At 55.7% G+C, this 22,030-nt stretch overlaps 1 protein-coding gene and 1 long non-coding RNA gene across 2 annotated transcripts in view; both read right to left on the bottom strand.

Annotated features, from left to right (window-relative positions):
• The window catches only part of LOC144237917 (uncharacterized), a 43,113-nt gene extending 40,379 nt beyond the window's left edge, over positions 1–2,734 (bottom strand). The window contains exon 1 of the long non-coding RNA XR_013336961.1: positions 2,634–2,734. This is a non-coding gene — a long non-coding RNA (uncharacterized LOC144237917). The remainder of the gene's footprint in view (positions 1–2,633) is intronic.
• Positions 1–22,030, bottom strand: part of DLGAP2 (DLG associated protein 2) — a 608,379-nt gene that overhangs the window by 507,778 nt on the left and 78,571 nt on the right. Inside the window, exon 2 of the mRNA XM_077771905.1 lies at positions 19,532–19,586. Coding sequence (XP_077628031.1) covers positions 19,532–19,586 — 55 coding nt within the window. The remainder of the gene's footprint in view (positions 1–19,531; positions 19,587–22,030) is intronic.

The following is a 22,030-nucleotide window of genomic DNA, read 5'->3' as shown; positions in this document are numbered from 1 at the left end:
CACGGACGCCAGCTGCATCCCATAAGTGTGATTCCTGCAAAGCCTGACTGGGCCTTCTGCACACTCCTGAGGCGGGGCCCCCAGGGCCCGGGACCTGTGTTTGGCTCGAATCTCCTTCCTTGCCTCCCACTGGCGCCAACCTCACCCGGGCAGCCTGATGATTAAAAGGCAGTGGTCTTTCCTGGGATGTTCACTCAAGCCGCCTGGCAAGAAGGGTCAGGGTGTGCAAAACTCTTTTACACTCCCACGAAAGATCAGGAATTGCCCTGACCAGCTCCTGAAGAGGTATGTCCTCTCTGCTTAGTTGTGTAAGGGATGCTGTGTCTACATGCACTTGTCCCCTCCTGCCCCCGACTCACTCTCACAGACGGTCTGCGCAAGAATAACAAATGACAGACAAAATGTGCAGAGTCAGGATTACCGAATGGGCCACACTGATTTTGTAACAATAGGGAGAACCCCAAACCCAGCACCAGGACACACAGGGAGGAAGACAGGCAGTAAGGACCAGGGTGCCTTTCTGAGCCGCTCCCTGGGGCTCTGGATTCACCGTGCTGAGTGCCCATTGCACCCGCAGCGCTGCCCATGGATGGCGTACACCCCAGCCCGCCTTCCACGGACACCGCCTCTGATGTTCCCACACTCGCGCAGTGAACACGGGTGCCGTGAACAAGGAACACGGGAGCTGACCTCAGGCAGTCTCGCGATCCAAGCTCACAGATGAGGACCGGACAAGGTGGGGGCCTGGGGTGACCATCCATGCAGGGCTGCTACCCTGACCCCAGGCACCAGCTGCATGGGGAGCACGTGCGTTCCTGCCGGGACCCAGGGTTCAGGGCGCATGTGAGCAGAGGGCATGAAATGCTGGCTCCCAAGCTCACTGAGCCTCCCTGGTGGACACCCCACTGCGTGGCTATAGTTACCCGCATGCTCTGTGACCGCAGGGACAGCTGGCAAACCTGGCTTCCTTGGGCTTCACCCCACATGCTTCTTCCTTCACTGACTATACCCTCTGTCCTTTGCTGTGATAAAGCATCGCCATGAGCGTGACTGTGTGCCAGTCTGGGGTCCACCAGAAGCCGCTGACACACTTAGAGATGGCGCTTTGGGACGTGAGGAGAGGTAAAGTGTATTGTGAGAATTAGGTCTCACCCTGTAGCCCTCCAGCATGACCACTAGCTGGCTCAAAGTTACATGAGCTCACGTGACGTGTGCAGCCCAGCCGCGCACCCGGGTCCTCCCTCCTGCCCCCACCTGGAGGGTGCGTGATGCTCCCGCCAAGTGCCATGCCTCCATGCCCCACACACTCTCTGTCTACACAGCAGGGGGAGATGAGCACTCTCTCCTAGGCACACTGTAAGGGTAAATGAACTTATACACATGCAGCTGGTTAAACAGCACCTAAAATGCAGAAGGGGCTAAATAAATGTGCTCACTGTCAGCATCCCTACGTTTTATCTGCATCCCTTGTCCACAGCACTCAACCACTTTCGATGCTGCTGTTATTGTTATGCCAACTTTAAAGGTGAAATGGAAAATCAGAGAATTTAAGTAAATGTCAGAAGAGTCCAAGCGAGCAGTGCAACTCAAACATTAAGCCCCGTCTTCAGCTCCAGGCCCCACAGTCTTTCCAAGGCTCTGTGGCCTTCATTTAAATTCCAAGTACTCCTGTTGCTTTAATACCAGCCAGAAGACGCTGAAGCCTCAGACGAAGCCCGCAGTCCCTTCCCTGGCGGTCACAGGGCCTGGCTGGCGGGTGCTGCGCGTGAATCAGCGTGTGTTGTGAGCAGCCCGGCATGGTCTCCGCCATCGCCCAGGACCACCGCCCAGGTCCCCTGTGTTGGTCACCCACTCTGCTCAGCAGGAGGGCCTGGGAGGGGTCTCTGCAGCCCCACGACCGAGAGGCACGGGGGAGGTTTCTGAACACAAAGACTTTAGGGGTACAGGACAAATGTCACCTGCCTCTCTGCCTCGTTCCTCCGTGAGCTCCCACCACGTTTTCACTCACATCCTCCAAATCTGCTCCATGGCCTCTGCTGTACTCCAGAGTACAGCTCATCCACCCTGGGGCCCGTGGGGGCCTCCTCCTCTCAGAAGCCCACGGGCCTGGGGCCAAATGCAGGAAGACTGGGACAGAACCCTGGCCATGGCCCTGGGGGCGCCTCACAGCTGGCGTACAGCTTCTGACCAGACTGGCCACACCAGCCACACAAGCTCCTTCCCTGCAGTGTGCAGAGGAGGTGGGGGCTTCCACGCGCAGCACCGTGGGCCCTCTCGGACCCGTCCTGGCCCACGGATCCTGCCCGACCACACAACCCAACCTCCCTCCCCCCCATCCCCCCACAGCACATGTCCCTTCCCACCCCGTCCTCCACGCCTGCTGGACCCTCTGGGAGAAGGTCCGTGGCTGCCAGAACAAAGTCGTCACGGGGTCCTCTGCTCTGCCACAGCGCCCCCCTCTGTGCTTGCAGGAGCTGCTTCCGTCCCGTCCCCCCTGGTCCCGCTTGAGGACAGAAGCCGCCCCGTCTGCCTCTGCTTCTCCAGACTCTGGGACAGCACAAGACATGTGATTAAAACTCAGCATAAATGTATAAACGTGAACCGAGGTCCCGGCACAAACACACAAATCTCACCCTGGCTGGCCTGCGTCCCAGCGTGATCCGAACCACGACGGACCTGGCATTTTCTCACAGAACAGAATAAACAGAGTCTGATGACAACTTCACAATCCTTCTCTGAGAGGAGACGCAGAGAGACTGTCCCCAGGGCCCCTGCCTCCCGGGCTCCGCCCCCAGCAGACCACAGGGTCCTGCGAGAAGCCCACACGCCTGGTGCTCTCGGCCGTGCGGCAGGTGTGACTTTGAGAACACCTGTATTAGTGAGCGTCCCTTCAAAGCCGCTCTCCTTGTGTAGTCGTGGAGAAAACCGTTTTTTGAAGAAAACAAATGAACTAGACCAGATTTTTAAATAATGAAAATGATTAAAGACTTAAAACACTGCTTCTGTTTGACCTTAATAAGACTTGGGTTACAGAAGTGCAGGGTTCTGAATCGGCAATGAAGCCGGAGCACAGAACCTACCACAGGGAGGCAGCTCTTAAATACCCCCGCCTCCCTCGCCTCCGTGAGCAGCTGCTCCAGAAACCGGGAACCTTTGTAAGGATAAACATGTTTTGCAAAACAAAACCTAACAGGAGCATCGCCCTGAGGCCATTAAAGGCTTGAAGAACATTCCTAAGGGTTTTGAAAGAAGAGCACAGGGCGCTGCTCTGACTGCTGAGTGACTGATGTCCAGGGGTATTAGGAGAATGCCAGCACGCCAGGGGCTGCGCTCCGGCCGCAGAAAATTTAAAACTGGGTTCAGGCATTTGGAAAGGGCAGTACTGACGGGCTGGCATCATGCGGACACCGAAATGGCCCTAGCTGGTGGGAGCATTGAGGAGAGTCCTCCTAGACACAGCAGGGGGAGCCGCTCCTGCTGGGGGCTTTATTTTGTGGGAAAGCTGACTGGGCGTCATGCGGACAAGCCTTCTGACGGCCAACGCACCTGCGCCTGCAGCCCCGTGACTCTGAACAGATGGGGGGGGGCAAGCGTGCCTCTGGGTTGTCCCCTCACCCCGGCTCCTTCAGCCCTTCCCTGGGAAACACGGGTGCAGAGGCCGGGCTCCAGGCACGGAGGAGGGGGAGGGGGAGGAAGGGGAGGAGGGGAGTGGAAGAGGAGAGGAGGGGAGGAAGCAGTCACGCGCCAGTGAGACTCCCCTGTCCCCCCGCTGAGCCCCAACCACCCAGGGCTGAGGGCTTGCTGGTGCACGGGGAACGTGTGTCAGTTCAGAGGCCAGGGGCGCAGGGAGAAGTGTGGCAGCGACAGACCCGACCCTGGGTCACAACCAAACCACCGCGAAGCGGCGATGCACGAACCACGAACCACCCTGGAGCCAAGGCTCCCTCGCCAGCGAAGGGACCGCACCCCCACCACGCGGCTCTGCAAGCACTGCAGTGGAGACAGTCTTGTGGACGCCCTCGGAGGCCAGCACAGAACAACGCAGAGAAGGTATCAATCCCCCACACCCTCGCCATGTTATTCCCGGGGTCCCCCACCTTTGCCCGGAAATAGTCCAGGGTCAGGCAGAAGGATCAGGAAACAGAGGCTGGGTTTTGAATGATGAACACGATGGCATTTCTTTCAGCCTGTTAGTTACCCTCATTGTCTTCCTTCTCTTATCTTTTAACTGTTAATTTTCTGACATACAGAAAAGCTGCAAACACAGAGGATTTCCAGGTTTCCCACACATGACATTTGACCACGTTTAGTGTTCGTTCTCCATCTTTCACGTATGCATTTTCTGAACCACCTGAGACGGCGCTGCAGACAGAACAGCCTTGGCGACTCGGCGTGCTTCCTAAAAGCAGGGCTCTCTGTGACCGCCGGGGACAGCCATCCAAATCAGGACACAGAACTGGCAGGCGCGAATTTGTCAGTCATCCGCTCCATCCATCGTGCAGACAGAAGTTCCTGGTCCAAGACCACACGTCTCGTTTACCTGTCACATCTCTGGCTTTCCCTCTCCACCCCGAAATTTCCCCTTAGAAATTCCAAGAGGGACATCGAGTTTGCACGCCGCTCCCTGAAGTCATTCTGTGAGATCCTGAGCTGACCCTCACCCACCTGCGCTGTCCCAGACGGGTCGGGTCAGGCGCTGAGCTCATCCACTCCCCCAACACTGACTGGGAAGCCACAGGTGGGACGGGTCTGCCGAGAGAGAAAAATCAGGAAAACCTGCGCGCCTCACACGGAGATCTTGGGACGTGTGTTTTCATTCAAGTATTTCTGAGAAGGCATTTCTGGTAAGAGAAGGCTCCCCAGATAAAAGGCCAATTACAAAGCAAGTGTGAGGTGTACACTCCCGGACCTCCTTCCCACCCACAGGGACCACACGGAACTCCTCAACCTTCCTCTCTGACGAGACCGTCCACGAGGATGCCAGGGACGGAATCACCGCCTTAAAAAGTACCAGCGGCAGGAGGAGAGAGGTGACCTTTAGGCTCTTATACCATCTCACCAATCGAGATTCCTAAAAAGTACAGATCAATGGTGGAACAGGATTTTCAAGGCCATTAAAGGAAAGGAAAGTCAAGCAAGGCGGGTTTTCCTGGATGGACACAGCACGGCGTGCAGGGACCTGGTAAGCTGAGCGGCCAGGGAGAGGACGGACACGGCGCTCAGTCCCAAGTCCTCTGGCCGCAGGTGGACGAGATGGAGGGGCACAAACAGGGGCGTGGAATCCTTACAGGAAGCGTCAGGAGCCCTGGCGTCTCCGGGTAGACTGGGAACTCACAGAGTGACGAGGTAGCATCTTACTGCCCGAGCTGGCAACCCTTGACCCTTCCCAGAGCTGGGAGGCAGGAGAGGGGCTGCGTCCCCACAGAGCCCGGGAGGCTGGGGTGACCGTGCCGGGAACGCAACTGCCTGGCGTCAGCAGCACATGCCGCCCTCCAGCCCTCACACGTGGGGTCGGCTTGTCCTGAGGACCGAGGCCCAGGAAGCTCGAGGCCCTCGCCCCACCGCCCGCAGGCACCTGCCCGTGCCCACAGGTTCTGCCGCAACCCCCCTGGCCTCCCGCCCACTCCTGGGATCCTTCCCAGGCGGGACTCTGGGACTCTGCAGCCTCTCTGCGACAGCAGGAGGGCCCCTCTCCGGAGCCCATGAAACCCTCGCCGCTAGAGCAGCCCCCGCGGGAATGGGCAGAGCCAGGCCCTCCCTTCCGTCACGAGAACCAGACGCACGTCCGAGCTCCCGGTTTTTACAGGGGCAGGACCTCGGGTCATGCTCACCCACTAACACCTGCCGGTCACGGCCACAGGTGTGCACGTCTCTACTGCTCTCGACCCCACGAGGCTTCCGTCCACACCAACACGGACGCCTGCTCTGGAGGCGGGAGGTCTCCCCCCCCACCCCCGACGTCTTCTGCGTCCCCTGTGCAACCCCCGTGACAGGGAGCCCGGAGGGCACGACCGCTCTGAGCCTGCGGGCGTGCTTCCTCCAGGACCCAGGACGTCCACGTGGACTAAGCTCCTCCTCGCAGGGAAGGAGCCTCCCGGGGTCCCCTGCAAACCTCCTGTGTCGCTCGTGCTCGCTGCCCGGCTCCTGACGCAGCCCCGGTGCATCCGCTGCCGGCCCAGAGCGCGGCGCTCACCAGGAGCACAGCAGCCGCGTGCTCACTAGCCAACCCGCCCAGAGCACGGTAACGTCCCCAAAGCAGACGCAGCGGCCGGCGGGGTCCACGGGGCGCCACGCCAGCTCAGCGCGACAGTCCGCGGGGCGCCCTGCATCCTGTCGCCTTCATTTCCTTCAGGAAAGGAGGGGCTGTGTGGCCTCAGTTTGTGCAGCCACCTCTGTAAAGGCTACAGGAAGGAGATGCCAGGATCTGTGAGCCTCACGCTCTCAGCCTCGGCCCCATGCGAAGGCATCGGGCGGCCTGGCAACACGCAGGAGTCACGCTGCAGAGGCACACGGGCCCACTCCTTCTTGGAACACGATATGGAAAATCAGAATGGCGACAGAAGGAGAGACTAACTTCTATGAGGAGACAAAAGCAGACGGACAAACCTAACGGGCTCAATGCATCTCAATTACGTTGGGCACGGCCGTGTCCTCTGGTGGCGGTCCACCTGAGAGTGGGAACGACTCACCGCGGAAACTACGGCAGCCCCGGCCCACAGCTCCCTGTGGGTGTAATTAGACTCGGGCCTCAGGGTCCGGGGACGGCCGCAGGAGTCACGGACAATGCTGGAAGCGCACACACTGGTTTCTCCGCAGGGAGTCAAGTCTGAGGACTGGGCTGAGGGCAGATGGTGCCACAGCCACTGCCCCCACGTGTGCACAGGAAGCCGTCCGTGAAACCAGGCTTTGAGACAGATCACGTCCGAGGCCCTTCCACGTGCAGTGCCCTGGGGCCTCAGGTCTGAGCTGCACGCATCTTCAACCAGGACCACACGCGGAGACGCTCACGCTGGGTGAGGAAGGGCAGGAGGGGGCTCGTCACCAACCACACCTCCACGTGCCCGCCTGGGTTGTTTCATCGCTCCAGTGACTGTCGCGCTGGGGTGTGTGTGTGTCCCCTGCTGCCCAGATGCCGTCGTCACGGGCATCCGGCACTGCGTCAGTCCCATGAGCATCTGCCGAGCGCCCACACGCCCGCCCGCTGCTCCTCCCCCGCGAAGCCTGCCTGCCCGGTGTCACGCCAAGGTGGTGCAAATCCGTCCCTGTAATGCCCTGCAGAGTTCACCCAACTTCCTAACCTCAGCAGTGCGAGAGCTCAGCCCGGATGTGATGTGGTCAAGGGGACCTGACCTCCGTCTCGGGGGCCGTGGGCTGGACCTCGCACACGGCACTCTCAGTGACCACCGGGGTTCCCAGCGGACCCCAGCACCCATTCCTCCACTGGGCCACCAGGATGCGAAGGCGCTGTCCTAACCACAGCCCACGCATGTCCAGCTGGACGGCACCTAACGGTGACCCTAGGAGACAGCCAGGGCTCAGGAGCAGCAGCACGCAGCTCTGCGGGTGCCGGGGAGCTCTGGGGCCACCCTGCCCTCCCCTCCCCACCGGCAAGCAGGGTGAGAGAGTCCTACGGCCAACCATCACCCCTTCTCACTGACTCGCTCCGCCCTGAGTTACACTGAGCCCTGGACGCTGAAGAACACAGTCTGAAGGGTGTGGGCCACTCGGGGGACTGCTTTTCAATAAATACAGCAGTGCCCTGTTCCTCAGGGTTTTCCTAAGGACATTCTCTTTCCCCAGCTCCCTTCGTGGCGAGAATGCGGGACGTAATTAATACACGTAACACACGAAAGCCCTGTTAACCAACTGCTTACGTTGCTGGTGAGCCTTCCGGTCGAGAGCAGGCTGTTAGTGCTTACGTTTTGGGGGAGTCAGAAGGTATACGTGGATTTTCAACTGCACGGAGTACGGGTGTCTCTACCCCACGCAGGTGCAGGGCCCACGGATCCAAACACACGACAAAGTCCACTGACCTTCTGGGCCAGGACTCAGCCTGGCCGGTCTCCTAATCCCCCTGCTCCCCCTTGCACAGCCCAGCACTCAGGGCTCTCGCTCCTTGAGGATCCAACAGATTCCCACCTGGGGCACATCACATGCTCCCTCACCTCACTTCAGAGCTTCTTGAGAGGCAAGCCCAAGGCCCTCCTGGAGGAGGAGGCCTCTTCTGATGCCCTGTCCCCTATGCCGGGACCCTTATGCTTAATTTCACCCCTTGGCAGAGCCCCAGCCCCACTCTGGCCCCACAAGTGCCACATGCACCCACCTGACTGCCCCCGCCCACCTGGGGCCGCTTCCTGCCCCTCCCCGCCCGGCCACCCCCACAGCACCTGCTCTTGGAGGAGAAGCAGAGCCCACCCACCTGACTCTGGGAGGACGTGGGATGGATTCTGCTTGTGTCCCATCTGCCCAGAATTGGTTTCAATCAGGTGTGGCAGGCACGCAGACACGGGACGTGTTCATACCCACAGATTCCTGGATGTGGGTACAGGTGTGGCAGGCACGCAGACACGGGATGTGTTCATACCCACAGATTCCTGGACGTGGATACAGGTGTGGCAGGCACGCAGACACGGGACGTGTTCATACCCACAGATTCCTGGACGTGGGTACAGGGGCCACATGGGGAAGCACAGGGTCCGTCGGGAGCAGAGGGAGAGGAGAACACGGCAAGAGCCTTCACTGTGCTCCCTGGGAAGGAACGGACAGGGCTGGGGAGGGCAGCCTTGGGGAGGGCCAGCGGCTCTGGTGTGGGAAGGAACGGACGGGGCTGGGAAGGGCCGGCAGCTCTGGCCTGGGAAGGAATGGATGGGGCTGGGGAGGGCCAGCGGCTCTGGTCTGAGGCCTGCACTTAGTGCAGCAGGTGCTCAGCGGCCCTGATGCAAGAGCCCGTGGAGGAGGGGTTGGGATGTGGGCTCTGGGTCTGTGGCCTAGGACCTGGCTCCCCAGACAGGCCCCTGAAGAGCACACAAGGTCCCAGACGCAGCCTCAGAAACAGGAAAAACACGACTAATACACTGTCCCTCCTTGGAGCCGAGCCTGAGAGTCTGCACGGGGTGAAGGCTGACCTCAGAGAGGAGGACACCGCTTCCTGGGTGCATCCTGCTTCTCTGACCTCCAGGGTCTCTGTGGGGTGAGGCTCCCCATGAGGATGCTGCCGGCGGCAGCAAGGCTGTCCCTGTCCCACCCGGGAAAACAGGAGTCCCCCGCGGACAGGACACCTCATCTTCCCAGGCTCACTGCTGGTGAACCGCTGCTCGCGGATGGGACGGAATCGGTGTCCTGCTTCAGGACACATACGACCTCTGGACGGCTGGGGACAGACCGCTACCACAGGCCCCAACGAGCCCTCCGCGAGTCACCACACTGCAAAGTGCAGCAACGCTGAGTGAGCCCCAGGCTCCAAATGCACGTCCCGTGCTCACACCCCCGTCTGTGCCATCAGCTCAGGTGCGCTGCAGCTACTGACTGAAGGCAGCGTAACAGCATCGCCCGCTACCCCAGGGGCGCTTGCCTGTCAGTCTCTTCAGAAGAGAATGTTTGCTGGAAGTGACCCTGATGTCACCTACAGGCCATTCCTGCCTGCGGTGCAGCTGGTACTCCACTCGGGCATGCGGCTAATAAACTTCAGACCTTTGGCAGTCTCTGATTGTTTAATTATTTTAATCACTACTCTCTAAGGCCTTTCCCCTTAATTAGTTATGCTTTCCTCCTACGTTACTTCCCCCGTAACAGGGCACCAGCCACCTGATAAGAGCAAACGTTCAGTTCAGTTCCATTTAAAACATCCCTTTACCGACTGTCCTCTGTGCGGCCTGAGTTAGAGGGCCCCCAAATCAGTCGGGTGCCATCCTGGCCCTGGGAAGCCCGGCGGAGACGGGCGCCCCTCCACCCCCCGGGGACACCGTGAATCCATCCTGGTCCAGCAGACGCTTCCCCGGCACGTCAGCCCAGAGCGGTGCTGCCCGGGACCAGCCCCAACAGCAAAGCCATGAGCCTCTGCAGCGTAGCCCCAACTCCTCGCTTATGGACCAAGCCACTCGGACCTGTCGGGGACGCCGGCTTCCTGCGGAGCAGAGGGCGCTCCAGCAGCCAGTTCTGGTCACCGCACACGGCACCTCGTCTGCGGCCCAGCTCCCTAGCTTCATCTGCCCAAGAAGCACTTTCTTTCCTTTCTTTCATTATCTGTGTGCTGCTGCTTAATATCCCCGCACATTAGCTGCCTCACACCCGAGAGAATGGCTGCTATAAATCAAGTGTGCTCAGTGCAACTTAATGTGCCACCTGAATGCCTGGTTAGCAGCGAAACCACACTGCTAAATACACAAGCTCTTGTTGGAAAAATCAGTCACTGTCTTTATCTGATGCATTCATTGAACTTTAAGGATATTAAAATACATACTAAAGCTACTTCTATTATATATGGTTTGTGGTTGCAGATAATAAAAGGTTCTCAGACAGAGACTGCACAAAATAATCACCTGGGACCTTCTATTTGGGCAGTGCTTAAAACTTTATTTTTAAAACTCTGCAATAAGTTTCATCAAAGTTGAATAAATTGTTTAAAAAACCTTCTACCTTTAATGTAGAGTATTTTTACAGAAAATGCCTTCAAGTTTGTGCCTCTTTATCATAACTCTTCGCTGGCTTTGCCCCTCCCCCCGTCCCCTCCCCTTTGGCAACCACCAGTTACAAAATAAATAAGTCACAAGGGTGAAACGTGCTGGGCATGTAGACGCGTGTTGTGGTGAGCATGACCAAAGGTATGAAATTGCTGAATCACAGTTTGTGTGCCTGAAACTGACATGATGCTGTATGTCGACTGTACGCAAATAAAAAGTAATAAAGTGAAATAAAATAGAATGTTTTCCAGGCAAATAAAACTGTCTTGGGGCAGCTGGGTAGCTTGGTTGGTTAAGGGTCTGACTTGGGCTCAGCTCATGATCTCCCCATTCATGAGTCAGAACCTCGGGTCGGGCTCTGTGCTCACAGCTCGGAGCCCGGAGCCCACTTCAGATTCTGTGTCTCCTTCTCCCCGCACTTCCTCTACCCGTGCTGTCTCTCTCTCTCTCTCTCAAAAATGAATAAAAGTTAAAAAAAAAAAGAAAAAAAGAAAAAAAAAAACCCAGAAACTGTGGCCCATCCCCGAGCCAGAAGCTCAGCAGGACGTGGAACGCCTGCGGGGTCCCCTTCCCGCCAGGAGCTCAGAGCCACCCCTGCTTTCCTGGACGCGAGTCTGAGGACGCGGGAGCTGCCACAGGCCCGGGGGTGGGCCACGTCCACCCTCCGTGGCACCGACTGGCAGCTGGGACACGGCCTCCAGAACACATCCGGGACGCCAGAAAGGGGACACTCACACTAGCCTGGACTGGAGGGGTCGGGAAACAGACCCTCCTCATCACAGGGAGGGGCAAGGGTTGTCTGTCAGCCGGCCTCCCCCCACAAGAGAGCTTCTCTCCCCTGGGGGGCTCCCTCCGTTTGCAAAGACCTCGGAAACCAATCAATGGCCCCACCGGGCCCCCGAGCTCCCGGCACTTTAAAGAACAGGATTCACGGTTCCCAGGGGGACGAGCGGATCGGCTAACCGAGCAGCAGCTCGGAGCAGGGCCGCTACAGACCAGCTGTCTGTGTCCCCAAATCACTCCCACGGTGAAGCCCGCCCCTCGGTGTCGCAGCGTCGGGAGGGGGTCTTCGGGAGGTCACTTGGTCACGAGGGCGGGGCCTCCTGCTGGGGTCAGTGACCTTAGCAAAGAGGCACAAGATCATGGCGCTGCTCTCTGCAGGCAGGGCACAGCCAGGGCGCGGTGTCTGCCAGGGCCGTGCCGTGGACGTCCAGCCTCCAGGAAGGTGAGAAGCCCCCACTAAGCCCAGGACGACTAACGCGAGGGGAGCTGAAGTTCCCGCGGAGAAGGGGTGCCTGCATCAGGCGCCCCCCCCCCCGCTCCCCCGCTCCCTCCTCGGACGCGTGTGGGCAGCAGCGTCCCGGGAAAGGATGTGCCCATCGCAACCTGAGAGTTCCTGGCGCGGCAACGGACAAATCCACCTCCAGACCCTCGCGCTCCAAATGCCCACGTATGCGGCCCACTATGGCTTATTTGGAAGGGAGGGCGACAGAAAAGCTGGTGAGCCCACGACGCTCCGGCACTTCACACCGTCCTCTGCCAGCAGGAGAGGAACGTGGTGACCAGACCCTGCAGGCCAGGGAAGGCCTAGGGCACCACCCAGCTCTCACGGGATGGCGAGCCTGGGGGGAGGGTGTGGACCCTCAGCTCACCCTCAGCATCAGCCCTGACCTTGACCTAGTTCTTCAGGACCTTAACTCCCGGCTCCCGGGACTAGATCCCCACAGCAGGAAACAAGGTCCTGTGGCCAGGTCACCACTGCCAAGGAGTCAGCACTCACAACAGTAACACAAGCTTCAGCCTTTCCTTCTTTAGTTCTGGTGGCTGAAAAGGGTTAGGCTGGATTTAATGATCAACCGTAGACTGATATCAGCCCGTCTGTTTTCTGGCTGCACAAATGCACGTGCGTGGTGTCTCGGGCCGCTTACAGGTGACCTGCCCCGTTATTCTGCGCTGCATGAGAGCAGCACAAAATAATGAGAAACTGAGGCAGAGGAGCAAGACGTAGGGAGGACCTGGTGACACAGAAGCGCAGGCCAGTGGACGGGACACGGTGAGGGGTGGGGGGGCGCCGCAGGGGGACACACAGCAGATGGCCATGTAACTTCACACATGCCCTCAGTCACGAGGTCCAGGGTCCCTCGGGAGCTGTGAGCGGTCCACACTCCAGGAACGAGCCCCAGACCTTGCTCAGTGGACACGGGGACATGGGACAGCTGCACACCCGCGGTGACACACGACCCACAGGGCTTGAGATGCAGGAGCAGATGTCGGGGCCGCTCTCCTCCACAGATCCGGATTCTCCCTAAGGGGCTCTGGAGCACGAATGTGGCTCCCCCTTCGCCACCTGGAGCCCTCTGTGCTCCCGTGAAAAGCAGTCCTGGGGTCAGTGTGCAGACGAGCCCAGCACTGTGAAGATCCACCCCCAGCCACAGAGCACAAGCCTGCTCACAGGGCTGAGTACTCCCCGTGAGGTCATTTCAGGTCCCCCGCCCCCAGGTCAGCACACACGGGGGGTCCCAGACCCTGAGACGTCATCTCAGGTCTCCCCCGCCCCCAGGTCAGCACACACGGGGGGTCCCAGACCCTGAGACGTCATCTCAGGTCTCCCCCGCCCCCAGGTCAGCACACACGGGGGGTCCCAGTAAGCTTTTAGGAGATCATGCAGCCCTCGGCAGAGACCATGTTTGGCCCTGAGTCGCAGAACTGGACGTCTCTACGTTAAACTGCCCCGAAACCGTAAAGCTCAGTCAGTAAGTATCTCCACTTGCTGTGCAGAGAAGAGCCTGCTCCCGAGCGGTAACGTTCTTCTACGTGGTGCAAAGATGCCGGCCAGGCTAGAAGCAGGCCCTCAGGGTTAGGAGTAAGCCACGTGGGAAAAACCAGCTTTGGCCTTAAAACTATTGATCCGTAACCTTTCATTCTGGCAGTAACTAAATAGCATGACTTGGATTCTGATAAAGAAATTTTCAGTTTATGAAATGAAGCCCTTTTTGGCAGATGAGGATTTTTGTTTTCTGTCTTCTGTTGGTGGACAGGGAACGAAGCATATGTCACCGGGCCTCAAGATGCAGGCCACCCAGAAGGCTTCTTCCCAGCTGCTCCGCTGCCGTCCCCACTGTGCGGGCCACCCAGCACACATCCCATCTGCACAGCTCGGGCTGTGTAAATAATCTCACTATCTGGGTACAAGACACTTATGAAATACCTGCTCTTTGAAAGAAGTGACATTTTACCCTTAACCTAGTCTTTGAATGCCGTTCACCTAACATTTTGAAAACCATGGAGGTAAACTCCCCACTTGACTGGACATCTTTTTGGCCACAAAGCCTTCTGCAGTGCTTGCCTGTGTCGTCCTGAAGCTCCAGAGGCTGAGCTGGTCCCCCTGCACTGGCTCCCTGGTCCATACTGCTGGTCTGGAAGCGTATTTGGTAGGGAAGTCACACGCAGGGTCACTGTGCTGTCACGTACTGGCTCAGAGGGAAAACATATATCCGCGTCCCAGCGAAGCATGAAGCAGGTGTGTGACAACATGAAAAGTCGCGTGTACTGTGGATCCATTTCCTCACCCGCAAAATGGCGCCAACTTCCATCTCCCAAGAAAATGGATGAACTCCCCAAAACTCACCGTGAAAGAGACTTTTAAACCAAGACAGTGTAGAAACACAAGGTGTGATGCCCACTGTCACTGCTGGTGACATCGCCACGGGCAGAGCTTCAGGCATCACGCCCGCTGGGCGTGAAAATCATAAACTAGAGTTTCACTCCGTCTCGCGGACCGCGAGCCCTCTTCTGGCACGGTTACTGGGAACCATTTCCTCTTGAGACGGGCCTGTGGCAAACAGAGCAAACTCACTCCCCAGCGTTGCCATACGTGCCCGTCGTGAAGTGCAGGACAGCTCGGAGCCACTTCCCATTCTGTGTCTCCCCCTCTCTCTGCCCCTCCCCTGCTCATGCTCTGTCTGTGTCTCTCAAAAATAAAATAAATCGTTTCTCAAATTCCATATGTGAGTGAAAATATAATGATATCTGTCCTCTGACTTATTTCACTCAGCATAAAACCCTCCAGTTCCATCCATGTTGCTGCAAACGGCAAGATTCCACTTTCTCATTGAGAAATTTAACAGAAGACCTTGGGGGAAGGGAGATAACAAAAAATAGTTTCAGGGGCGCCTGGGTGGCTTAGTCGGTTAAGCGTCCGACTTTCGCTTAGGTCATGNTGGGGGGGGGGGGGGACGGGACGGGGGGGGGACGGGCACTGAGGGGGCACTTGCTGGGACGAGAACTGGGTGTTGTATGTAAGCGATGAACCAAGGGAATCTACCCCCAAAACCAAGAGTGCACTGTTTGCACTATATGTTAGCCAACTTGACAATAAATTATATTTTTAAAAAATAATAAAATAAAACATTAAAAAATTTAAGCTTTTTAAACCCTCAGCTCTGAAGAAACCGGGGATTTAGATGGACCAAACACAGACGCTCCTGCTATTTCAACAGCTATGCTTGGGCTCAGTATGCAAACGGCCCCTGTGCACGTCCATATTCCAACAGCCTACTCACCGAGGAGTTCAATAACGTGCAATTAAGTCCACCATAAGCTTCTCAAACCTTACGTAATAGTGCATTCAGACTCCACATCCAAATATACAGGATAAAGATATCTGTCAGCCTATGTACGTTTGGTAACTAAATAGCCTCTTATGAACACTAAATTCAATCCGAGGTTCTATTTAGCCCACACACAATTGGGCCCATCGGCCCCCAGCCCCTGGGAGACACCTCGGGAAGGATGCACAGGCAGGAACCGGTGGTAGACCAGAGCCGGCTCACCGCGGCCGGTGAGGGCAGCAGCCGCGAAGTCCTCGCGGACCCACACTCAGGAACGAGGCGCGGAGCATGTCCGGCATAGACACCAGGGCCTGCCGGCTGGCTCTCGCCATTAAACTCTGCCCAGCATCTCTCTGGCAGGGACCCAGCAACAACCAGAGTCAGTAACGCTTAGGGCCTCAGTGAATGACACAGTGCGCATTTGCAAACATACAAGAATCAGTTCCACAAAATAGTGGAAAATACTTAACATCTTCCCACCCTCATTTTTATACACAGATCATTTCACATTTTCCATGCCGTCAAGTAGAGGCATGGCGCAGCCCCCTGCTCAAGGCTTCGCGACGTAGCGTTACCACCAGACTCGGTGCAGGTGCATCACCGCTCCACTGCAAACTCAGTTCGTTCCAGGAAGTTCTCCTTACTCCTAGCAGTGGGACGGGCTCTCACCCAACAGCACAGGATAAATGCTGCAGGACGACAGAGCTCAGAATACCAATCCCTGCCTGCTGCGCAGCCTGACCCAAGGAGAATCTGCCAGGCTCACGACCTCCCAGAGCGACACGGCGATTCTGAAGCAGCTGCACTGATGAGCAAGATAAGGAAGCCCAAGTGTCCAAGAAGTAAGCATCTCCTAACCTCCTGGCTGCTCGGGAAACATGTATTCACAGTCCACATCTCTTTCATGGCGGGCTGCCCCGATGTGTTACCTACTACTGGTTACGGGTAAACCGTACCCTCATGTTATGAGACATGAGATCCCAGCAGAGAGATAACAGGCTGCTCGGGCTGTGAGTCATGTACCACAAAGAACCAACGTGCTGATGTCCACCAACTTCACAGTGGAAAATGCCAGGTTAACTTGAGCGCGTAAAATAGCCCATCGTAATAAAATGATGTCCGTGAAGAAGTCACTGCTCAAAAAACGTTCTCAACCACACAGGCTCGAGCACCATCTTGGACTATTTTAACTGCCAGCCAGGGTTCAGACACAGGGAGCCGGGTCCCACACTGAAGGGAAGCAGACCGTAGATCACCCGCCCGCCCTCATCCCGCGTGCCGGTCAGAGGTGGCCCCCGCACACAGGTGCGGAGACCTCACAGCCACTCCCTGAAAGGCTGGTAAGGGAGCTGGGTATGAGATGCCGCTAGTGCGCACCCACCCACTGAGTGGGCCGCCGGGCACCCAGCCTCCTCCCGGAGCTGGTTCCCCAGCAGGTGCTCAGTCCCCACACGCACTCCACAGTGGGGCTCTCCACAGTGGGGGGCGCACACTGAAGGTGGACAAGGGGTCAAACAGGGTCCCCAGAGCAAGGAAAGGGAAGAATGGTTGGAAGCAAAGCTGACGCACTAAAACACAGAATCTGGTTGTGCAGGTGTTGCCCCATCGCAACGTGGGCTCACGCCACCCGCCCGGCGCTCCGCTGAGACCACCACGGAGAACGATGGGCAAGCGAGTTCGCTCAGCTCTGCACGGCGTCGGCCAACACCATCACAAGTCATCAGAACATGGAGAGAAGACAATGTTTGTCTTTCCTGTTTCATCAGACAAGGACACAGGGCACCATCCAATGTCAGTCCTTGTACTTCGTTCCCAGTCCTGTTAAGGTCGTTAGCTCCATGACAATGACAAACACCCGAAGACACGCATCCCACCTTCCAGGGACGCAGCTGTGGCATGCATGAGTTAATGCACAGCGTTTCTAAAATGACTAAAGAGCAAACAGCACAATAGCCATGGCTCATTCCAGAGCCGTCCAATTTTTCAACTGTGGCAAAATACACATAACATAAAATTTACCGTCTTAACCATTTTTCAGTGTAGAGTTTGGTGGCACTGGGTGCATTCAAGGTGCCACACGGCGAACACCACCGTCCATCTCCAGAATGTTTTCATATTCCCAAAATGAAACTCTTTACCCATTCCAACACTGATCTTAAAAAATGTGGAAAATGCTTCTATATGACCACTAAGATGAAAAAAGTGTCCATTCAAGTTCATAAGGAACCTGTATGTCATTAAAATATAAAACCAATAACCATTCCATCTGAGTCCAAAGAAATTTCCAAACAACATCTCCTATATAATTACACAGCTACAGACATACTGGATCTGTGTATGTATGTATGGATCTACATCCTACATAATTACACAGCTATAGACATACTGGATCACATTACGTGGTAAAAACCAGAATTCACACAGCTTTCAGTTCTGAATGAACTGGCACTTTGAAAGTGTTAAAATCTCAGCCGGCTCTTCTTTCATTTGATACAATCCGTCCCCTTTCTGCGCCCTATGTCATCGCCTTGTGTCTTCTAGAACTGACTTCTGTAATGTGAAAATCTTCAAAAGAAAACCCCCTGGCCAATGTCTTCAGTATTCAGGTCCCAACGAGGGGCTGCTCTCTGGGCTCTGAAGGCTGGTTCCTTGGATTCTTACAGAAAGCAAATAAAACATCTCAACTTGGCAGAGTTTCAGCTATTAACTGAAACGTCTTATATAACAAACTGTCTAAAAATACAGAATGTTCATTTTAACATTTAAAATCCAGTTAGATTCTCAGAGAATGGTATTTAGCTTTTAACTAATGTTGTCAATATTTTTGATGCGGCTCAGAATCAGAGACCCGTCTGGAAGACATAAGCTAACGTGGAAAAACTAATCACTCCATCTTCACGTCGTGTGGCACTTGCTACTGTCGATGGACACAGTTTGCAAAATCTTTGTTCCTTCACACGGGACCTGTTCGTATATTTTTGTTACTAACCAAGACTTCCGAAATATAAAAACAGGCTCAAGCAATACCTCACCACCTTCGGACGAGCTCCCCAGTGAGTAAGTGTGCTCACAGCCACAGCCACTGTGTGTCTGAGCAGGTGATGTCAAAACAAGGACCACTCTATGAACTGGTTTTAAAAATAACAGAGGTGGCAACATAGTCTGTCCATGATCCTAAGTAAAAAGATAAATAAGTAAAGATCCTACTTTTCCCAACATACTCCGTATTTTCCACTGGAATGCATAATACAAGACAATAGCTCACTGATCACTTAAGAATGTGGTTTCAATAACTATACTGGCTGGTTAACATGTTTATAATAAAAGTAGAGTATATCCCAACACGTTAAATTCTTTGGACTCTGAGAGAGTCTGTCATGACTCATTTTGTTACTGCTGGAAAGCATGACGCAGGGTCAGCATGCCTGTGTTTCGCACCCAGCACAAGCACCCCTGGGATGCAGGCCGACGCATCTGACGGGACACAGCCGGCCCCTGGAAGCGGTAAATCCTCACCGAACTAGCCCTTGGCAGAAAGGACAGAGCATTCTGTATCTTTCCCTCAGGTCCCGCTAGTTCTCCGGTGAAAACGCCCTGAAGTAGAAAGTCCGCCAGGGAGAGTGGTTAAGACAAAGACCCACAGGGTAACATACTCCATGTGGTCTTCACGTTTGTGCCTCAACTTAAAAACTGCAAAGTTCCAGAGGTTTCTTTTCTGGATTTTTTTCCCCTCCATCGTGTTTCCTAAAAGTAATAGAAACCACCTCATTTACAACCTCCAGCCACCAAACCTATGAGAAATCACACAACACACAACCTCCCGTGGCAAGCATCCACCCCTCACTTAGTCACCGGGACCCTCAAGGCCTTAGAACATCACACCTGGCCGGGCCCCACGCCCGCCAGTCCCGGTGCACTTCCTTAGCAAGTACAATCAGCAAAACAAACAACTTTGAAGCTCAGATGTTCAACTTTAAAAGACAACCAGTTTCCCTTAAAAATCTGAGACAACTGCCATCTAAACATATTTATTTTGTCAAAGAGAAACAGACCTTTGGGCTCAGGCTATAACTCCACGCAAAACCCAACCATCCAGCTTTTCGCTTGTTTCAGCCGTTACACGATCTTGCACTAAAACAACAGCTAAAAACACAAGGTATCTAAATTATGCAATCATATTTCTCAAATCTTCCACTGAGAGAAAACCCATGAGCTCACGTCAGAAGAACAAAATACATTTACCTGTATTCCTGTCTGGTAAGATACAGCAATGTTTCTGCAGGATGCCGGGCAAAACCTGTTTTGAAACACAGAAATAAAACACATCTGGTTATCATTCAGGTGGGAAAGGTGTCCCGCAGCAAGTGTTTCTCTAACAAGGTCGTTCAGGGCTGCACAGGGTCACCACACCCAGAACAATCTAACAAATTAAACAATACACAGAAATTCTGATGACATACATTTTTCATCAAAAAGGTTAATCAGGTAGGTGTGCTGCTCATATATGCTGTTCCAGAATGGTAATGCAGTTCTGCTTCATGGATGCCCCTAATGGGTCCTGAGAGTCTCCTGAAAGCTGCACTCAAGGGACTCCTACAGTAAGGCAAATGGGCCCGCCAATTTTTGTGATGGCTTTTAAAATATTAGATGCAATTAGAGCCTGAAAATGGAGACCCACACAGCGGCGGTGTGCGGGCCCATCGTGTAGGATCCAGCACAGGCGCTTTCATCTAGGATGAGTCACCAAGAGGAATGTGGAAGAAGAAGACTCTATTTACATTCACGGTTTGGTCTTAAATGATGAAGGAAATATCTTATTTGATATGTGAAGGTAAGGTGAATATAATAGAAAACAGCTTTCTCCCTTGAAAACAGCAGTGTAAGGGAACTGCAAAGCGTAGACCCAAAGAATCTGCATTGAAGAGACCACTGTGGGGATTTATGATTCTGTTCTAACTCAATCAGAGTAAAAGCTGAACCTCCATCCTGAGTTCCACCCATGAAGCTGCAGCCATTCCTCAACCCTCTGTGATTACACCCATCCAAGACTCTCAACCCAGAAGCAGGCATTACTTATCCTGGAGCAATTACTTAGTGGAGAGGGTGGGAAAGGCANAGCAGGGGGGCAGGGGGCCAAGGCAGGGAGCACCAAGCCCAGTGTCTGCCCTTGACCGCCTTGCACTCCAGCCAAGCACACGGCCCGTTCTAATAGGTGGACCTAACGGTCACAGGAAAGAGCAGGGCCTTCTCTTCCAGGCTGCCCGCCATCCCTCCACACCAAGGGAGGAATAATTCACGCCCAAGTATAATCAGTTGCAGACAAAGTGGTGTCACCAATTTTTGACTCTAAACAAATCTGACAGAAAATAGAGCAATAATCAAATAAGAACCCAGTAAATTCTGTACAAAGTGTGGTATTAAAAGTTCAAACGCATGTGGAGCTTCCTATCAGGCCGGGACACAGGAAAATAGCGGTGGGACAGTCAGGGACCGTCAGGCACCACGCCACGTGGCTTGAGGACAGTGTCCACCTAACCGTGTTCTTTGGTCAGCCAGGTCTGAACCGGGGTCATTCTGACACTGTGCTCTCCCTCACAGCCCCTGGCCCTAAAGGTCCTGCAAGGAGCTAGCACACACATGTGCACACATAAACACATGTGCATGGATGCACACACGTATACACACATGCACACGTACAGATGCACGTGCACACACACGCCCACCACTCCTTGTGAGTCTCCATTCTACCTCATCCCACGGTCAATACTCTTGTTCACTGGCCTTTCTAGCACTTTCCAAAAGCCTTATAAGTTAACACCAGGCCTAAGACACAGCCTCCCTCCCCAGGAAGGAATGATCCTGTCAGTTGGAAGAACGTCTTTGTGACCTTCTGGGGGGCCGCGCGTGCAGGTGGCCACGGTGAAGCCCCGCCACGTCCCCTGTGACCTTCCGGGGGCCGCGCCTGCAGGTGGCCACGGTGAAGGCCCGCCACGTCCCCTGTGACCTTCCGGGGGCCGCGCCTGCAGGTGGCCACGGTGAAGGCCCGCCACGTCCCCTGTGACCTTCCGGGGGCCGCGCCTGCAGGTGGCCACGGTGAAGGCCCGCCACGTCCCCTGTGACCTTCCGGGGGCCGCGCGTGCAGGTGGCCACGGTGAAGCCCCGCCACGTCCCCTGTGACCTTCCGGGGGCCGCGCGTACAGGTGGCCACGGTGAAGCCCTGCCGCGTCCTAGGAACACCCAGAGGGGCACACTGGTCCCGTCCAGCGTGAGGTCGCAGAGCTGGCGTGGTCCCCCCCAGGGAGCCCCTCCAACAGGCCACTTGTGGGTTAGCTTGTCTGAGGAACGAGCGCCCGCTGCTGTCGCACAGAAATGTCCCGACGGAACTGCAGAAGCTCCCCTAGGATCAGTCTTAGCTCCAGACTATCAAGTGCACCTTCACAAGCAGAAGTGGAGTCTGGGTCCATCAGACCCGCGGGGTCCCACCACCACCACAGTGCCGGCCATGGTCCCATCCAGAGACGAACGCAAGGTGACATAATGGGGGCCCTGCAGACAGTCACAGCGCAGGCACCAGAGGTGTGCGTGGGGCGAGGCCAGGTGCCCTGCCTACACCTCGGGCAGGAAGGGAAGGGAGGCGGGCACTGAGCTGGTCAGCTAGGCTGGCCCTAAAGTGCACAGGCACCTTCTACCCTTTGTCCCCAGCTAAGCCCTCACGGCCCCCGCTCACCCCTCAAGGCCCCC

The sequence above is a fragment of the Crocuta crocuta genome, unplaced genomic scaffold (assembly GCF_008692635.1).
Source record: "Crocuta crocuta isolate KB4526 unplaced genomic scaffold, BGI_CrCroc_1.0 scaffold111, whole genome shotgun sequence".
Classification (NCBI taxonomy): domain Eukaryota; kingdom Metazoa; phylum Chordata; class Mammalia; order Carnivora; family Hyaenidae; genus Crocuta; species Crocuta crocuta.
This window is presented reverse-complemented; position numbering and strand designations above follow the sequence as displayed.